Source organism: Ursus maritimus, unplaced genomic scaffold, assembly GCF_017311325.1.
Source record: "Ursus maritimus isolate PB19 unplaced genomic scaffold, ASM1731132v1 scaffold_9, whole genome shotgun sequence".
Taxonomy (NCBI): domain Eukaryota; kingdom Metazoa; phylum Chordata; class Mammalia; order Carnivora; family Ursidae; genus Ursus; species Ursus maritimus.
In genome coordinates this window covers 78,947,949-78,961,186 of record NW_024427107.1, presented here as the reverse complement: position 1 = coordinate 78,961,186, position 13,238 = coordinate 78,947,949, and the positions used below count along the sequence as shown (strand labels likewise).

Sequence of the window (13,238 nt, the reverse complement as noted above, 5' to 3'; positions counted from 1 at the left end):
CCAAGACCCCACCACGTGGGAGAGAACGAGGGCTGCCAGAGCTCCCCGAGGGTGGGCCCAGGACAGGGGCAGAGGGCGGGGCTGGAGCCGGAAGACCAGGTTCCCATGCTGCTCCCCCACCCCCGCCCACCGGCAGTGGGATGGTCAAGTCCATCCCTCCCTGGCCTCATGCCTCTTATCTGAGGATATGGGGAACTACGTCCCAGACTGATGGTGTGGAGATAAACAGCCAAAAGGGGCTGGGGGAGGATGGGTGTGGGCAGTCACTGGGGTCAGAGTTGATGGAGAACCCACTCGGTGTCCAGGTGACTCAGGGGGGTACTGATCTGGTCTGGGGAGGGCCACTTTGGAAGGCACCAGCCCCTCCTCATTGCCTGCGGGCCTGTGCTGGGCAGCGACCAGCAGGGGGAGCCAGGGGCAGCTGCAGGGGAGGCACAGGCCTGCAGGTGCCACCACCCTCCAGAGCGCCTCTGCCGAGGACATACAGTGGTCAGTCTCTTGTCCCGCATGGTCGGCTGGTGCTGGGTGGATGGGGAAGGCAGGTCGGCTAAGGCATCCAGACCACAGGAAACGTGCAGGAGGGGTGGGCTCACTGCGCTCATTGCCCCTCCGTGGGTGGGCGTGGACCCTGCTCTCTGGGGCTCACGCACGGTAACACGGGGCTCCCAGATGTGCTGTAGGGCCTGGGAAGAGCCTGCCAGGGCCACGCAGTGGGAGCAGGGCTGCATTTTGCATGGTTCCTTGCTGGGGGGGGGAGGGGGGCGGAGGGACCTGGTTTGAGCCCCTTACTGGATCTGAGTCAGATGCCCTCCTTGGTCACCGAGTTCCCATGAGGGACTCCTTGTGGCTCCCACTGTTCATATGAGAAGACCAAGGCCCGCTGAAGGGGAGGGGTGCCTGTGCCGCCAGCTAGGAAGAGGCCAAAGGACAATCGAGCTAGGCTGTCGGACCCTCCAAGAAAGGATGCTCCTTCCCCGGCCACCGTGGCCAGCTCCCCCAGGGGACCTCCTATGCAGGGAAACCCTGTCCCTGCCCGTCTCTGCCCCAAGGGGCCCTACTCTGTGACAGGCGCCTCGGCACAAGGGCCTTGAAGCCCAGCCTGCCCAGGAGGCCAGTTCCACCCCGTTTACATCAGGAGAAAGTGAGGCTTAAAGAATGGTGGTCAGGACAGCCAGGGGCTAGGGCCGGGCCACCATGAGGGTCTGCCTGGGGAGCTGGCCCTGAGGAAGCCCGAGCCGCAGGGTGTGCGGAGCCAGGGTCTCAAGGGCTGAGCAGGAACTCTAGGTATGGAGGGCCCCATGTCACCGCTGCTTCATCGTAAACCGCCAGCGTCCTGCAAGGACTCCAGGGAGCTGGGCTGGGTGCTTGAGCAGGTGTGTGGACTGGGAGCCCTGGGAGAGGGGTGGGGAGCCCCCAGAGGCCACGGGCCAGGGCAGGTGGGTGGCTTGGGCAGCGTGGCAGCAGCCTCGTGCCCACGCCGCCAGGAGGGTGCAGGCAGGGAGGCCGAGTTACCTCCCCGCTGACGAGGAGAGGAGCCAGCCCTGAGCCCGTAATCAACTTCCGAACGCCCCCCGTGCCTCCACACTAAGGCCGCCTGCCAGGACTGCCCACAAGCCCCTGCCCCGGGCTCCAGGCCTCCATGGTGTCACCTGCCAAAGCCGTGCCATCCGTCACGCAGACCCAAAGGATCAGAGGTGGCTGGAGTCCAGGGAGACGGGCCAGGTTGCAGGGTCGGGGTCATGTTCTGCCTGTCCTTCCTGGCTGCCCCAGCCCAGCCCCCACACGGAAGCCTGAGTGACGTGGAAACTGGCAGCGGGTGGGAGAGAGAGGGTGTCCAAGCCAGGCTAATTGGAGGATGCCACTTGGTTCCCATGGCAACTGCTGCAGAGCTCAGAGTTTCAGGATAGACTCAGGTTAGGCCTCAGCTGCCAAAACACCCACTATTTCGGGGCTGGTTACCTTGGTGACCCAGGTGGGGGGGGCGGGGGTGAGGAGGAGGGGGCGCATCAGGGGAGGCTGGGGAGGGGGGCCACGGCCCAGAGCACAGGCTGGCCCCTAGGTCTAGCTCTGAGTCTGGTCACACTCGGAGCCTTGATCCTCATGACGGACTAACTTGGGATCCTGGCCGGAGGATCCCTGCTCCCCATTCACATACTGAGGCCTGATCCCCTGTCACATACTGATCCCCAGCCTCGGCCATGCTCTGGCCACTGATGAGCACTCCGGAGTTGGAAGCTGCTATTTTTGTTACCGTCTTTATTTTTAACGTGCGTTCCCACACATGGCTGCCACCGGATCAGCGTTTGCTGAGCGAACGCGTCCATGACCGGAGGGGTCCCCCTGGAAGCTCTCCTCGCCCCGCAGCGCCCAGCGGGCTTCCCGGGGCAGAGCAGTGGGCAAGGCTGGGGGGCGGGCCGCCCCTCCAGGCGTGGAAAGAAGCGCATTCTTCCCTACTCAATGCCCCTCTGTCTCAGCGCCTCATTTCCATCTCATTAATGGATGAATAGAGCCGATTAAGGCCGCCCAGGAGAGAACCGGCGAGGGGGCTCCAGGGCCGCCTTCCCACCCCGGCGCCCCAGCCTGGAGGCTGTGCTGCCCCCAGTCTATGGCAGCCAGGGGCACGCTGGGCCCCCCGCCCCCTCCCTGGGCCTCCCTGCGGCCGCGGTCCCTTCGGAGGAGGGCTGTGCACTTCCCGTCTCCTCCAGCAGAGGTCTCCCCAGCCCCGCAGGTGGGGGCGGCTCCGGGGGTTTTTGTCGCCACCGCAGCCCTGGCTCCCCAGGGACCTGCTTGCAAGGTCCAGCCTGGGAAGACCCCTGCCCCCTACCAAGCTGGGGCCTGTCCAGGGGGAACCCAGGCTCCTCCTCTCCCACGCTCACATGAATGTGCAAACGGGCACTAGACAGCTCCCTGACACCCCTCCCCAGCCCAACCCCTGTCCACAGGCCCCTCAGCCTGCAGGTGTCCACACGTAGCTGATCCGGCACCAGGCGCCCACAGCTCCCACTATTAGGGCCCGAGTGGCCAGCAGCTCCCCCAGCCACAGCAGCTGCCGTCAGATCTCAGGACGGGGCCGAGAGCCGTGCCCACTGGCCATGGGCCATGTCTCAGGTAGGAGGACAAGGAGAGCTCCAAGCCCAGTGCTAGGGGCTCCATCTCCTCAGGCAGACCCTGGGACCAAGTCTGTCCCGTCCCCATTTCACAGAAGGGAAACTGAGGCTCGCATATGTGGCTGGCTTGGCCTCGTCTGCAGGGTTATATGCTTGCTTGCTGCCTCTCTTCCTCGGTCAGGCAGGTATCTATCCCGTCCTGGGAAGGGTGTCCTGTTAAAAGCCTGCTGGCCGGGTCCCATGCCAGCTCTGCTCCGTGGCGTTGTGACCTGGACACGTTGCTTCCCCACCTTGGGCCTTGGCTGTTCAACTGACATCCCTTCTCGCCATCGTTCTGGGATGTGGAAGCCAAACAGGGCCGCAACGCTCCGCGTCCCTGGCAGCCTGGGTCAGGGGCTGGGCTGAGCTTGGGCCTCGGGTGGGAATTCCCCTGTGGCTTCCATGAGCTTCTCACTTTCATGGAGTCGCATCCTCTTTCATCTGAATCGGACATTGTCTACAGTGAGCCTGGACCTTGTTTTCTGGGTCCTTGTGCAAAAAAGAGCAGGATCCCTGGCCGAGATGATAAGCCTCAGTCCCTGCCAGGAAGGCCCTAAGCCTTCCTACACCCCATCCCACTCCCCCTGTCAACCCCAAACTCCAGAGACGCGGCTCTTCCACCCGGATCCCCAGCTTCCCTCCACAGCCCAAGCCCAGCCTCTTTCTGTACCCCGTCGACCCTGGAGAGGGGCTCCAGACCCTCCTTTCAGAGGGGAGTCGGGGGGAACTTAGGGTTGGGACACCCCCGAAGTCCTGCAGGGGCCTGTGTGTCATGGCAGGGGCACCCCAGCTGAGTGGAGACAGGCCTGGAGCCAGGCCTCATCACAGCCCCTGGGACCCACACGCCTGCATGTCACCCCCACTGCAGCCCAGCACCCCCACCCTGTGCAAGCACGTGATGGTGGGGGCACATGTGCGCACACACACACACAGACATCTATACGCACAAGCACATGGCCACACACAGGACCACACACAGGGACACGGGCACACACACAGGACACACACGTGCACACACATGGAGACACACATGGACATGGACACACAGACACACGGGGACATGGGCACACACACGGGACACACACGTGCACACACATGGATACACACATGGACACACAGACACACACGGGGACACGGGCACACACACAGGACACACACGTGCCCACACATGGATACACACATGGACATGGACACGTACGGGGACATGGACACACACGTGCACACACATGGAGACATACGCGGACATGGACACACATGGGGATATGGACACACACGGGACACACACGTGCACACACATGGAGACACACATGGACATGGACACACAGACACATGGGGACACGGGCACACACACGGGACACACACGTGCACACACATGGATACACACATGGACATGGACACACAGACACACACGGGGACATGGGCACACACAAGGGACACACAGGGAGACATGGCACACACGACAGGGACACGGACACACATGGGGACACACATGGGACACACAGGGACACACACAGGGACACACAGAGACATGGGGACACACATGAGGACACACAGGAAGACACAGACGGGGACACGGACACACAGGAACACACACAGGACACACATAGACACACGCGAGGACACGAACAGGGACACACACACGTGCACACACACGCGTTTGCTCCCAGCCCCCAGGATGCTGCTTTTTCATTATCTTATGTGTGGCTTCTGCAATAAAATTCTTTAATTAAAACATGAATATTTAAAACAACCCTTGAGAGTAACGGCCCCATCTCACCAGAGGCAGAAAAACGCAGAGAGGGACTGTGGGAAAGAGACGGGGAGATGAGCCGAGGGACTGGCCCCAAGAGAACCCAGCGTGGGGCGGCCAGGCGGGTGGCAGGGAGGACAGGGAACAGTTGCTGTGGCCTGAGGAGCTCTGGCCAGGTCGGAGGCGTGACGCGGCCATGTGGCGTTTGGACAGGCCGGGCAGGGGGAGGACAGAAAATGGGCCACGAGCTGGCCAGGCCGCCTGCCTGTTCCCGGAGCCGCCATGCGTGGCCTTCTTGGGGTGCAGATGGAGGCCCGTGCCTGCCTCGGCCTCCCCTGGCCAGCGGGAAGGGGTGGAGCTCCCGGGGCCCCGGGCTCAGCAGCTGAGATCTGGGGTCTGGCGCCTGCCTAGCTCGGCCATGTGTCTTCTGAAGGGTTGCTGTACCTCCCTGGTCCATGTGCCACCCACACGGGCGCGCAGGAGTGCGAGCTTCCCAGCAAAGCTTGTAGGAGAAGCCCCCAGGCAGACCACCGGGAGCCGGGAGCTGGCCCTACGGGCAGCCCTCCCCTGACAGGCTGTGTGACCCTGGCTGTTGCTGTCACATCTCTGTGCCTTATCCCAGTGAGCCAGGCGCTGTCCCGGGAGCTGGGGCTAGGCGGGGAGCGGGGCCCACACCCTGCCCCACGGCGCTTACACCCACGCAGAGACAGAGTGTGCGGCAGGGGCCCCACAAAATCAGGAAGTTAGCGGTGTGTTCACAGGCGATACGTGCTGTGGAAAGAGAAAAAGAGACAGAGGGTGGGGGCGGAGAGTGGGGCTCGGGCTGCTGCCACTGACACAGCTCGGTCAGAGTCCACTGAGAAGGCATGTCTCAGCAAGGACTTGAGATAGGGAGCTCTGCAGGTATCAGGGGCGGGGGATTCCAGGTGGAGGGAACAGCCAGAGCCAAGGCCCGGGGGCAGGAGGGTGCTTTGCTGGGCCTCTCTCATGGGCCGCTAGAAAGAGTAAACTCGTTAACATGTGGACGCTTCGGGCACAAAGGAAACCCTGACGACAGGGCTGCTGTTGATACTACCACGTGGGGCCAGGGACACGCCTGGAGGTGTGAGCCGTCCCTGCCCGGGTGACTGCCATCTGGCCCACCTTGCCCGGCGCGGGCTAGCCTCCTCCCCATGGCGGGCAGTCCCAGCCCACACACTCTCCTAGCCGTCTTCCTACGAGAGCGCCAGCCCCGGCCACGCAGCCTCGGCACTGCCCTCTGTCAGGAGCGCGGGCATCGGCCCTGCATGGAGCCCAGCCTCAGAACGCACACATGCTCGACACGCATAAGTACCACGAGTGCTCACACATGCTCAACACGCATACCTACCGTGAGTGCTCACACACGAGCTGTGTATGCTTGGTGTACTGTGCACACCAGCCACACACATGTGCACACACACGCTTGAACATGCATACATACCATGAGTGCTCACACGCACATGCTTGCACATGAGCACAATGTACACACGGTGTACCGTGCACACACCCACACACGTGTGCACACACGCTCGAACATGCATACATACCATGAGTGCTCCCATACATGTACACATGTGCGCACATGTGTGCACACGCATGCTTGAACATGTGTATATACCATGAGTGCTCACATGCACGTGCACACCAGCTATGCACACGTGTGTACACATGCATGCTTGAACGTGTATATACTGTGAGTGCTCACACACAAACACAGTGTACTCACAGTGTACTGTACACACCAACCTTGCACACGTGTACACACACGCTTGAACACGCATACATACAGTGAGTGCTCACATGCATATGTCCACACCAGCCGTGCACACGTGTGTACACATGCACGTGTATGCACCGTGCCTGCTCACACATAAGCTGTGTACTCACAGTGTACTGTGCACACCAGCCACGCACACGTGTGCACACACACGCAGGTGTAAAGTGCACCTAGGCATGCTCAATATCCTGCGTGTGCGCACGGGCACGCCATGCACACGCAATGCGCAACTGACGCGAAGCCTGTGTGAACGCACATGCACGCACTCACATGTGTGCACACACTTGTATCCATGGATGCACAAACACTTAGTGCCCGCACAATGCACGGCACTCACGCACGCACGGTGCAGTGCACACATCCTTGCACTCGTGCACGTGGAGGTGTGAACACAAGTACATGCACACACACCTTCCCGTCCTCTCCTGAGCACCACTTGCACACATTCCCTTCCTCAGAATCTCTTGGCGAGCCCCGATGGCCCAACCTCCGTCCCCAAGCGCCCCTCGTCCGGCAGCCTGCCCCCCGAGCTCTGTCTCCCACCTAATGATGACACAGGCATTAGTATTTCGTTGCTGGCATCGTCTTTGCTTAGAATCGCTTCCACCGGGTCCTCATTCCTCACGCAATCAAGGAAAGATTATTTTTGCTCTTTCCATTTTAAAGGCAAGCGGCCTGAGGGGCCACCGGCGCTACTGGGATTGGCCCAGGACTCCCAGCGTGCGGGTCAGGCTGACCTGGTCCTGTCCTGGTGCTCCGGCTCCCAGAGCGCCCCGCTCAAATGACGGTCCCACCTGGGGGACCCCCGGGCGTCCCTCACTGAAGTCCCACTCTCCCCTCCGGATCTTCTTCCCCAATCCGTCCCCACGCCGTGCTTCCCCAGCTTCCGCCTGGCAATCTGGGGGTGGTCTAGCCATCTCCTTCCCCATGTCCTGCATACCAGCACATCCGTCAGCTCCTATCCCCCCAGGCCCTCCTCCTCCTGCCCTGACCAGGCTGGCAACAGCTCCCTCTGGGAGCCTGCCGTGGCCACCTCCCTGTCCCCACCTTGCGCTCTGAGCTCCAGCGCCCTTCTGCATTGACAGCCCAAGGACCGCCAGCGCGTGTCACTCTTCTGCTTAAAGCCCCGTGATGCTAGCACAGACCAGCTCTTACGCATGGCTGCCACGGTGGGCCGGGCCCTGGGGCCGTCAAACCAGATGTGGCACCACAGTCCTTCCTTGCAGATAAAGAAATCAAGGCTCAGTGGGTAAGTGACCACTGGGGAGTGGCAGAGCACTCCTCCCTGCATTGTCCTCACACCTCCCAAAACAGCCACTCCCCTCTGCTCTGCTTCCCCTTGTCCCCCAAGGACCGCTTCCGTCCTGCCTCGCCTTGGAAGCTGCCCAAGCCAAGGTCACAGTGACCTATCTCTTGCCCAACCCAAAGGTCAGCCCTTCTAGCCTCCTACCTTGCTGCCCACCCCCCATCTACTATCCTCAGGGCATTTGTGCTGGTTTCTTGGACACCCTGTCTGCCCTCACCTCCTGAGGGTTCTGCCTGCCTCCTCCTGAGACCACGGGAGAGGCAGTGGCCTCCCCCCTTTCCCCTGTTTCTTTCCAGCTCTGCTCACTGCCTCCCAGACGTTCTGGGATCTACAGCCAGGGGCCCTGATTGGAACCATGTTCCCGGGTAACTGGCTTCCTTTGTAACCTCTTGTAGCTTATTTTCTGCCTTTAAAGACTTGGTTCTGAGCAGTCCATTGACCTCCTTGGCTGAGGGCCCTGACAATGTTACCTGGCCCCTCAGTGACCCGCCCAGCATGGAGCCCCGAGCCAGGCCTGGCCCCTGGACACCCGGAGCCTGTACTCAGCTGCCTGGCCGGCAGGTTGCTCAGCATTCTGAGGGGAGCTGTCACCTGCTGCCTTCCCATTCCGGCCACAACTCCAGGCTCCCGGATGCTCCCACGAAACCCCGGGCATCCTGCCAGGGGGCTTCCACCACCAAACCCGCCCAGGACTGCCCACCGAGCCCCACTGGTACTCTGTCTCCCAGCCACGTCCTCCCACATGGGCTCCCGTCCCTCCAAGGAGAAGCCAAAGTGCTCCAAAGGCCGAGAACCGCACAAGACCTGCCAGCCCCTCTGCTAGGATGCCTGGCACACGTTCACCTCGTCCACGGCCTGCAATGCCCTTCGACACCCCCGGGGCTCACTGCACCCCTCCCAGTATCTTGAACACGGCCCCCTGGTCCAGGCGACCCCTGACCTCCAGGTGAAACAGAGGCCTCAGCCCACCAGGGACCCTTCCCTGGCATTGTTTCCCGTGCGCTCCCGCGGCTGTTAGCACCTTCCTCTGCCCCGAACGCAGCCTCACACAACAGTTCTGTGTTGTTATTTTCACTGCGGCAGGGGCCTGGAGCACCTTGCACGTGCGGTAACCAGCTGCCGGCTACGTGATCGGTGTGGCGAACCACACACAATCCCCAAATTTCCGCTCCTGACCACATCTCCTAACAGGCCACTCGGCTCACTGTTCCTCCACGCAGCCTGAGTCCCCGCAGGCCCCACAGACCCCGCCGCAGCCCACAGTAGCCCACTGCCCCTTAGCACGTCTGCCTGCAAAGATGGAAGGAGCCTGTCCCTTCCTCCGGGGAGAAATCCATCGTTCATCCCTTCACTCAGCGGGCCGCTCCCAGGCGCCAGGTGCCAGGCATGTGGCCCCGGGGCCCATGACACACAGCTCAGGCCGCCCGACCTCCGCACAGGCGCGTGCGCAGCAACCTTATCTCTCTGCATTTGGCTTCCCCGGTGGTGGGCTCCGGGGCCGGTGACCAGGGCAGCCCTGCAGAGATGACCCCCTCCCCGCCCACCCTCCGCGCAGGGAGCCGGCTAGAGGTCCTCTCCCTGCCGGGCACTCACCTGCTGCACTGTCCCCGCCCCGATCCTGGGCCAGGCTGGTGAGGCAGTTCTCAGGGCCGCCAGCCACGCCGTCCCTCAGGCAGACGTCCCCGCGGGGGGCCAGGGAGCCGGAGGCAGGGTCGCCAGGGTCCCCGCCCACGCAGGCACAGGGGGTCTGCATGATGCCGCAGGGGTGCGAGCTGCGGCTGCCTGCCAGACAGGCGTCCAGCCAGCGGCACAGCATCTGGCAGGCGGCCCGGCTGGGGTTGCGGTTGCCCACGACCAGGTACTCCACGGAGAAGTCGTCGCTGGGGCCCGGGGGCCCTCCCGGCAGCCGGGGGCCTCGGTCGGGGGGTGGCTGCTGGCGCAGCATCTGCAGGAACTGCTTGCTGGCCTGCAGGAAGGCCAGGGGCGCCGAGGGGTCGCAGAGCTGCAGCACCTCGTCGAAGCTTTCCACGCCCAGGTAGGTGCGCGTGGACTCCAGGAAGGAGTCGAACTGGTATGTGCGGACGCGGCCGGGGCCGTCGCAGGGCGCGGGCGCCTTGGCCACCTTCATGTAGAGTGTGTAGCGTCGCGGGTCAGGGTTGCGCAGGGTCCAGGAGCAGCGCGAGGCGTTGGCGGGGAACACGGCGGCCGCAGAGAAGTAGCCGAAGAACTTGCCCTGCACCAGTGTGGCGCACTGCTCGGCCCCGGGCCCCGCGTCTGCCCCCGCAGCTGCCCGCGCCCGGCGCCCCAGCAGCAGCCCCAGCAGCAGCAGCAGCAGCAGCGGCGGGCAGACGATCCGGAGGGGGCCCGGGGCGGCGGCCTGGCCCCTCATCCTAGCTCGCGGGGCCGCCGGGGTTCCGCGGGCTGGGCAGGCAGGCGCGGGCCAGGCCTTGACATGCCAGGGTCCGGCAACGGCGGGGCCGGGAGGGGCAGGAGCGGGGAGGAGGGGGCAGGGGCTCCGAGCAGGGGGGGCAGGAGGAGGAGAACGCTTCCGACGACCTCGAGGGCCCCGACGCGGGCCTGTGACCTTCAGCAGCAGCTGGAAGAAGAGCAGAAGAGGGGATGGGGTGAGCTCCCGGGGAGACTGGGACTCTGTGCATGCTGTGGCTCTGCCCCACTGCCCACCCGGGCTTTGGGCGGCTGACATAGGCCCTGGCGTGGCTCCCAGGCACCTGCTCTGCCACCCGTGTCTGTCTCCTGCCAGTGTGTCCACCTGCAAGGGGACAGGGGGCCTCTTCCTCCAGCCAGGCTGGAGCAGGGAGGGGTAGGCAGCACCGGTCGAGGGCAGGGTGCCACAGAGGCCTTCGCTGGGCCTGTCTGACTGAGCAGCCTGGCGTGGCTCCCGTGGGCTCCGGGCCTGCCTGCCTGTTTCTGTCATGGCCATAGCCACCATTCCCTCCCCTCCTCCAGGCCTCTGTGGCTCTCTCCGGCCCTCTGGTGGGGGGCCTGGCTCTCTCTTCTGGCTCGCTGGCTTGTGTGTCTTTGTCCTCTCTGCCCTTCCTTCTCCTAATCCCCTGTCTTTCAGGGAAAAATCCACAAACCTCACCAGAAGGAAGTGGGGTGAGGGGCTGGAGAGGGGGGAAGTCATTCCCTCCATCCCCTGGGGGGTGGGAGTGCCTGCCCCTCGCCCCTTGCCTCCTCACAGCAGGAGCAGCCCAGGCCCCTGGCTATGACTGTGACATTGCGATAGGGTCACTGCAGCATCCCAGGCTGCCTCCTCCCACCCGGGGCGCCCACTGGCCCCGGGGCCCTGAGCTCTGCGCAGGGAGGCTAGGAATGGAGTCACCCAGAACCACATACATCCCTGCTTCAGCCGACACTAAGCCCTTGCCTCACGCCTTCTTTGCCAGGCCGGCACTGTGACACCCCCGCCGGCTTCAGGATGGGGAGACCGAGGGTAAGAGAGTAAGTGACCCACCGGAGGTCATAGGAAGGTCGGAGAACCCACCGTGACCCTCCCCCACTGGCCCCAGCCTTGTGCCACAGCTCACTGGGGTCCCCTCCCTGCTCTGGGAGAAGGTGCTGGCCAGGTGCTGGGGCAGGGGGAGGCGGCTGCCAGCGCATTAGCACAGGGACACAGTGGAGCCACTCTGGGCTTAGAAACGGGAGATGCCCCTCCTGGACTTGCCACCATATGGACCGTGGTAAGTTCCTTCTGCCTCCAGACCTCAGTTTCCCCACTGTCGCCAAGGCCCCTCGCTGGGCCAGCTGTCCATCCCACACAGCAGCTGAGCCAGTGGGTGAGGAAGGAGAGCTGCAGCCGGCCCCCCAGGCGGCCTAGCCTCCCTCTGCTGACCTTGCACATGCCGGCCGCCTGCCCATAGGGATCGCCGCACCCTGCTGCCCAGGCCCAGCTGGCCGGCATCCTTCCTGCACAGGCTGTTGGCAGAGCGGGGAGTTGGGCGCAGGCGGCCCTGGGCCCTGAGCAGACCGGAGCAGGGATGCCTGTACTTGGGCTGCCCCCTCCTGGCTGTGTGGCCTCGGGCCAGCCTCGCTTCCCCATCTGTAAAACGGGGCAGGGTGAAGCCTCACTCTCTAGGCGAGACGGTAAGAGCTAGACCTGGGGTTTACTTGTGTTCGGGGCAAGAGGTGACTCTAGAGGGGACAGGAGGTGAGAGTGGGGCTCTGGATCAGCAGGGTAGCTGGGCCAAACCCGGTCCTCTGGGCGCTCTTTCGTGACAGACATTTAGATGCCCTGAGAAAAGAATTAGCAAACTTCTCATCTGGGCATCTCTGGGCAGAGCTGAGCGACTCTGCACTTGGCCCTCACCTTGGGAAGCGCCCCACCCCCCGCCTCTAGACCCCTTGGGGCCGGCCTTGGATGTGGACACAGCAGAGCCTGTGGCCCTGGCCCCCTGCCCTCACATTATGGGGATGGAGAGGCCACGGCCAGGGCCCTACAGCAGGTCCCAGGCTTGGTAAGGCCTCTGCAGTCTGGTTGCAGAGAGGTGGCAGTGTGTTCCCAACCTCACCTCAGCCTTAGCCCCCCTGCTGCAGCACTGCCCCCCCCATGCCAAGCCCCAGGCCGGGACCTATGTGGAAGCCAGCCCCCAGCCCTGCGGCAGACTCTTCCTAATGCCCCAGTCCCAGGAGGATGTCGGCAAAGCCCAGTAGAAACGGACCCCCACACGTCTGCCCACCTTGCCATGCCCCATCACTGACCCCAGTGGGACTACAGTCTGAAATGACCCAGGCCAGGGCCCCCCTCGGCCACAGCCCCTCTCCTGCCCGTACACTCCCCCCTCATCCCAGCCCCTGGCAGCCCATCCCATAGCCTTCCCCTGGAGGGCGGCTGGTTCTGGGGGTCCAGGAGCAGGTGCAGGAGGCGGCATGAGGGCCTGACGCACGGGGTCCTCTAGGGCCTCCAGCAGCCCATCCCGAAGAAGCAGGTGCTCAGCCACGTGGCACTGGGGATGAGGGCGTGGCCTCTGCCCTCCACGCCTCCGTGGATCCGGCAGGCCTGGGCTGGCGGGGGCGTTGTGTCGAGCTCCGTCCTGTGCCCCCACGTCGTGCTCACAGCAGCAAGCTGTAACCTGGGGCAGCTGGTAGGGCTCCATGTTGCTGACGGCACACTTGGGACCCAGAGGAGCCGTGCCTCAGTGGGGCTCGTCGGTGCTGGGCACCTGAGCCAGGATCCACGCCCCGCTCTGCCAGTCAGAGCTGGCATCCTCTGTAACCCCA

The 13,238-nt window shown here is 63.7% G+C and overlaps 1 protein-coding gene across 1 annotated transcript in view; it reads right to left on the bottom strand.

Annotated features, from left to right (window-relative positions):
• Positions 1 to 10,389, bottom strand: part of ADGRB1 (adhesion G protein-coupled receptor B1) — a 74,325-nt gene extending 63,936 nt beyond the window's left edge. Inside the window, exon 1 of the mRNA XM_040625641.1 lies at positions 9,594 to 10,389. Coding sequence (XP_040481575.1) covers positions 9,594 to 10,389 — 796 coding nt within the window. The remainder of the gene's footprint in view (positions 1 to 9,593) is intronic.
• Positions 10,390 to 13,238: the final 2,849 nt, after the last annotated feature.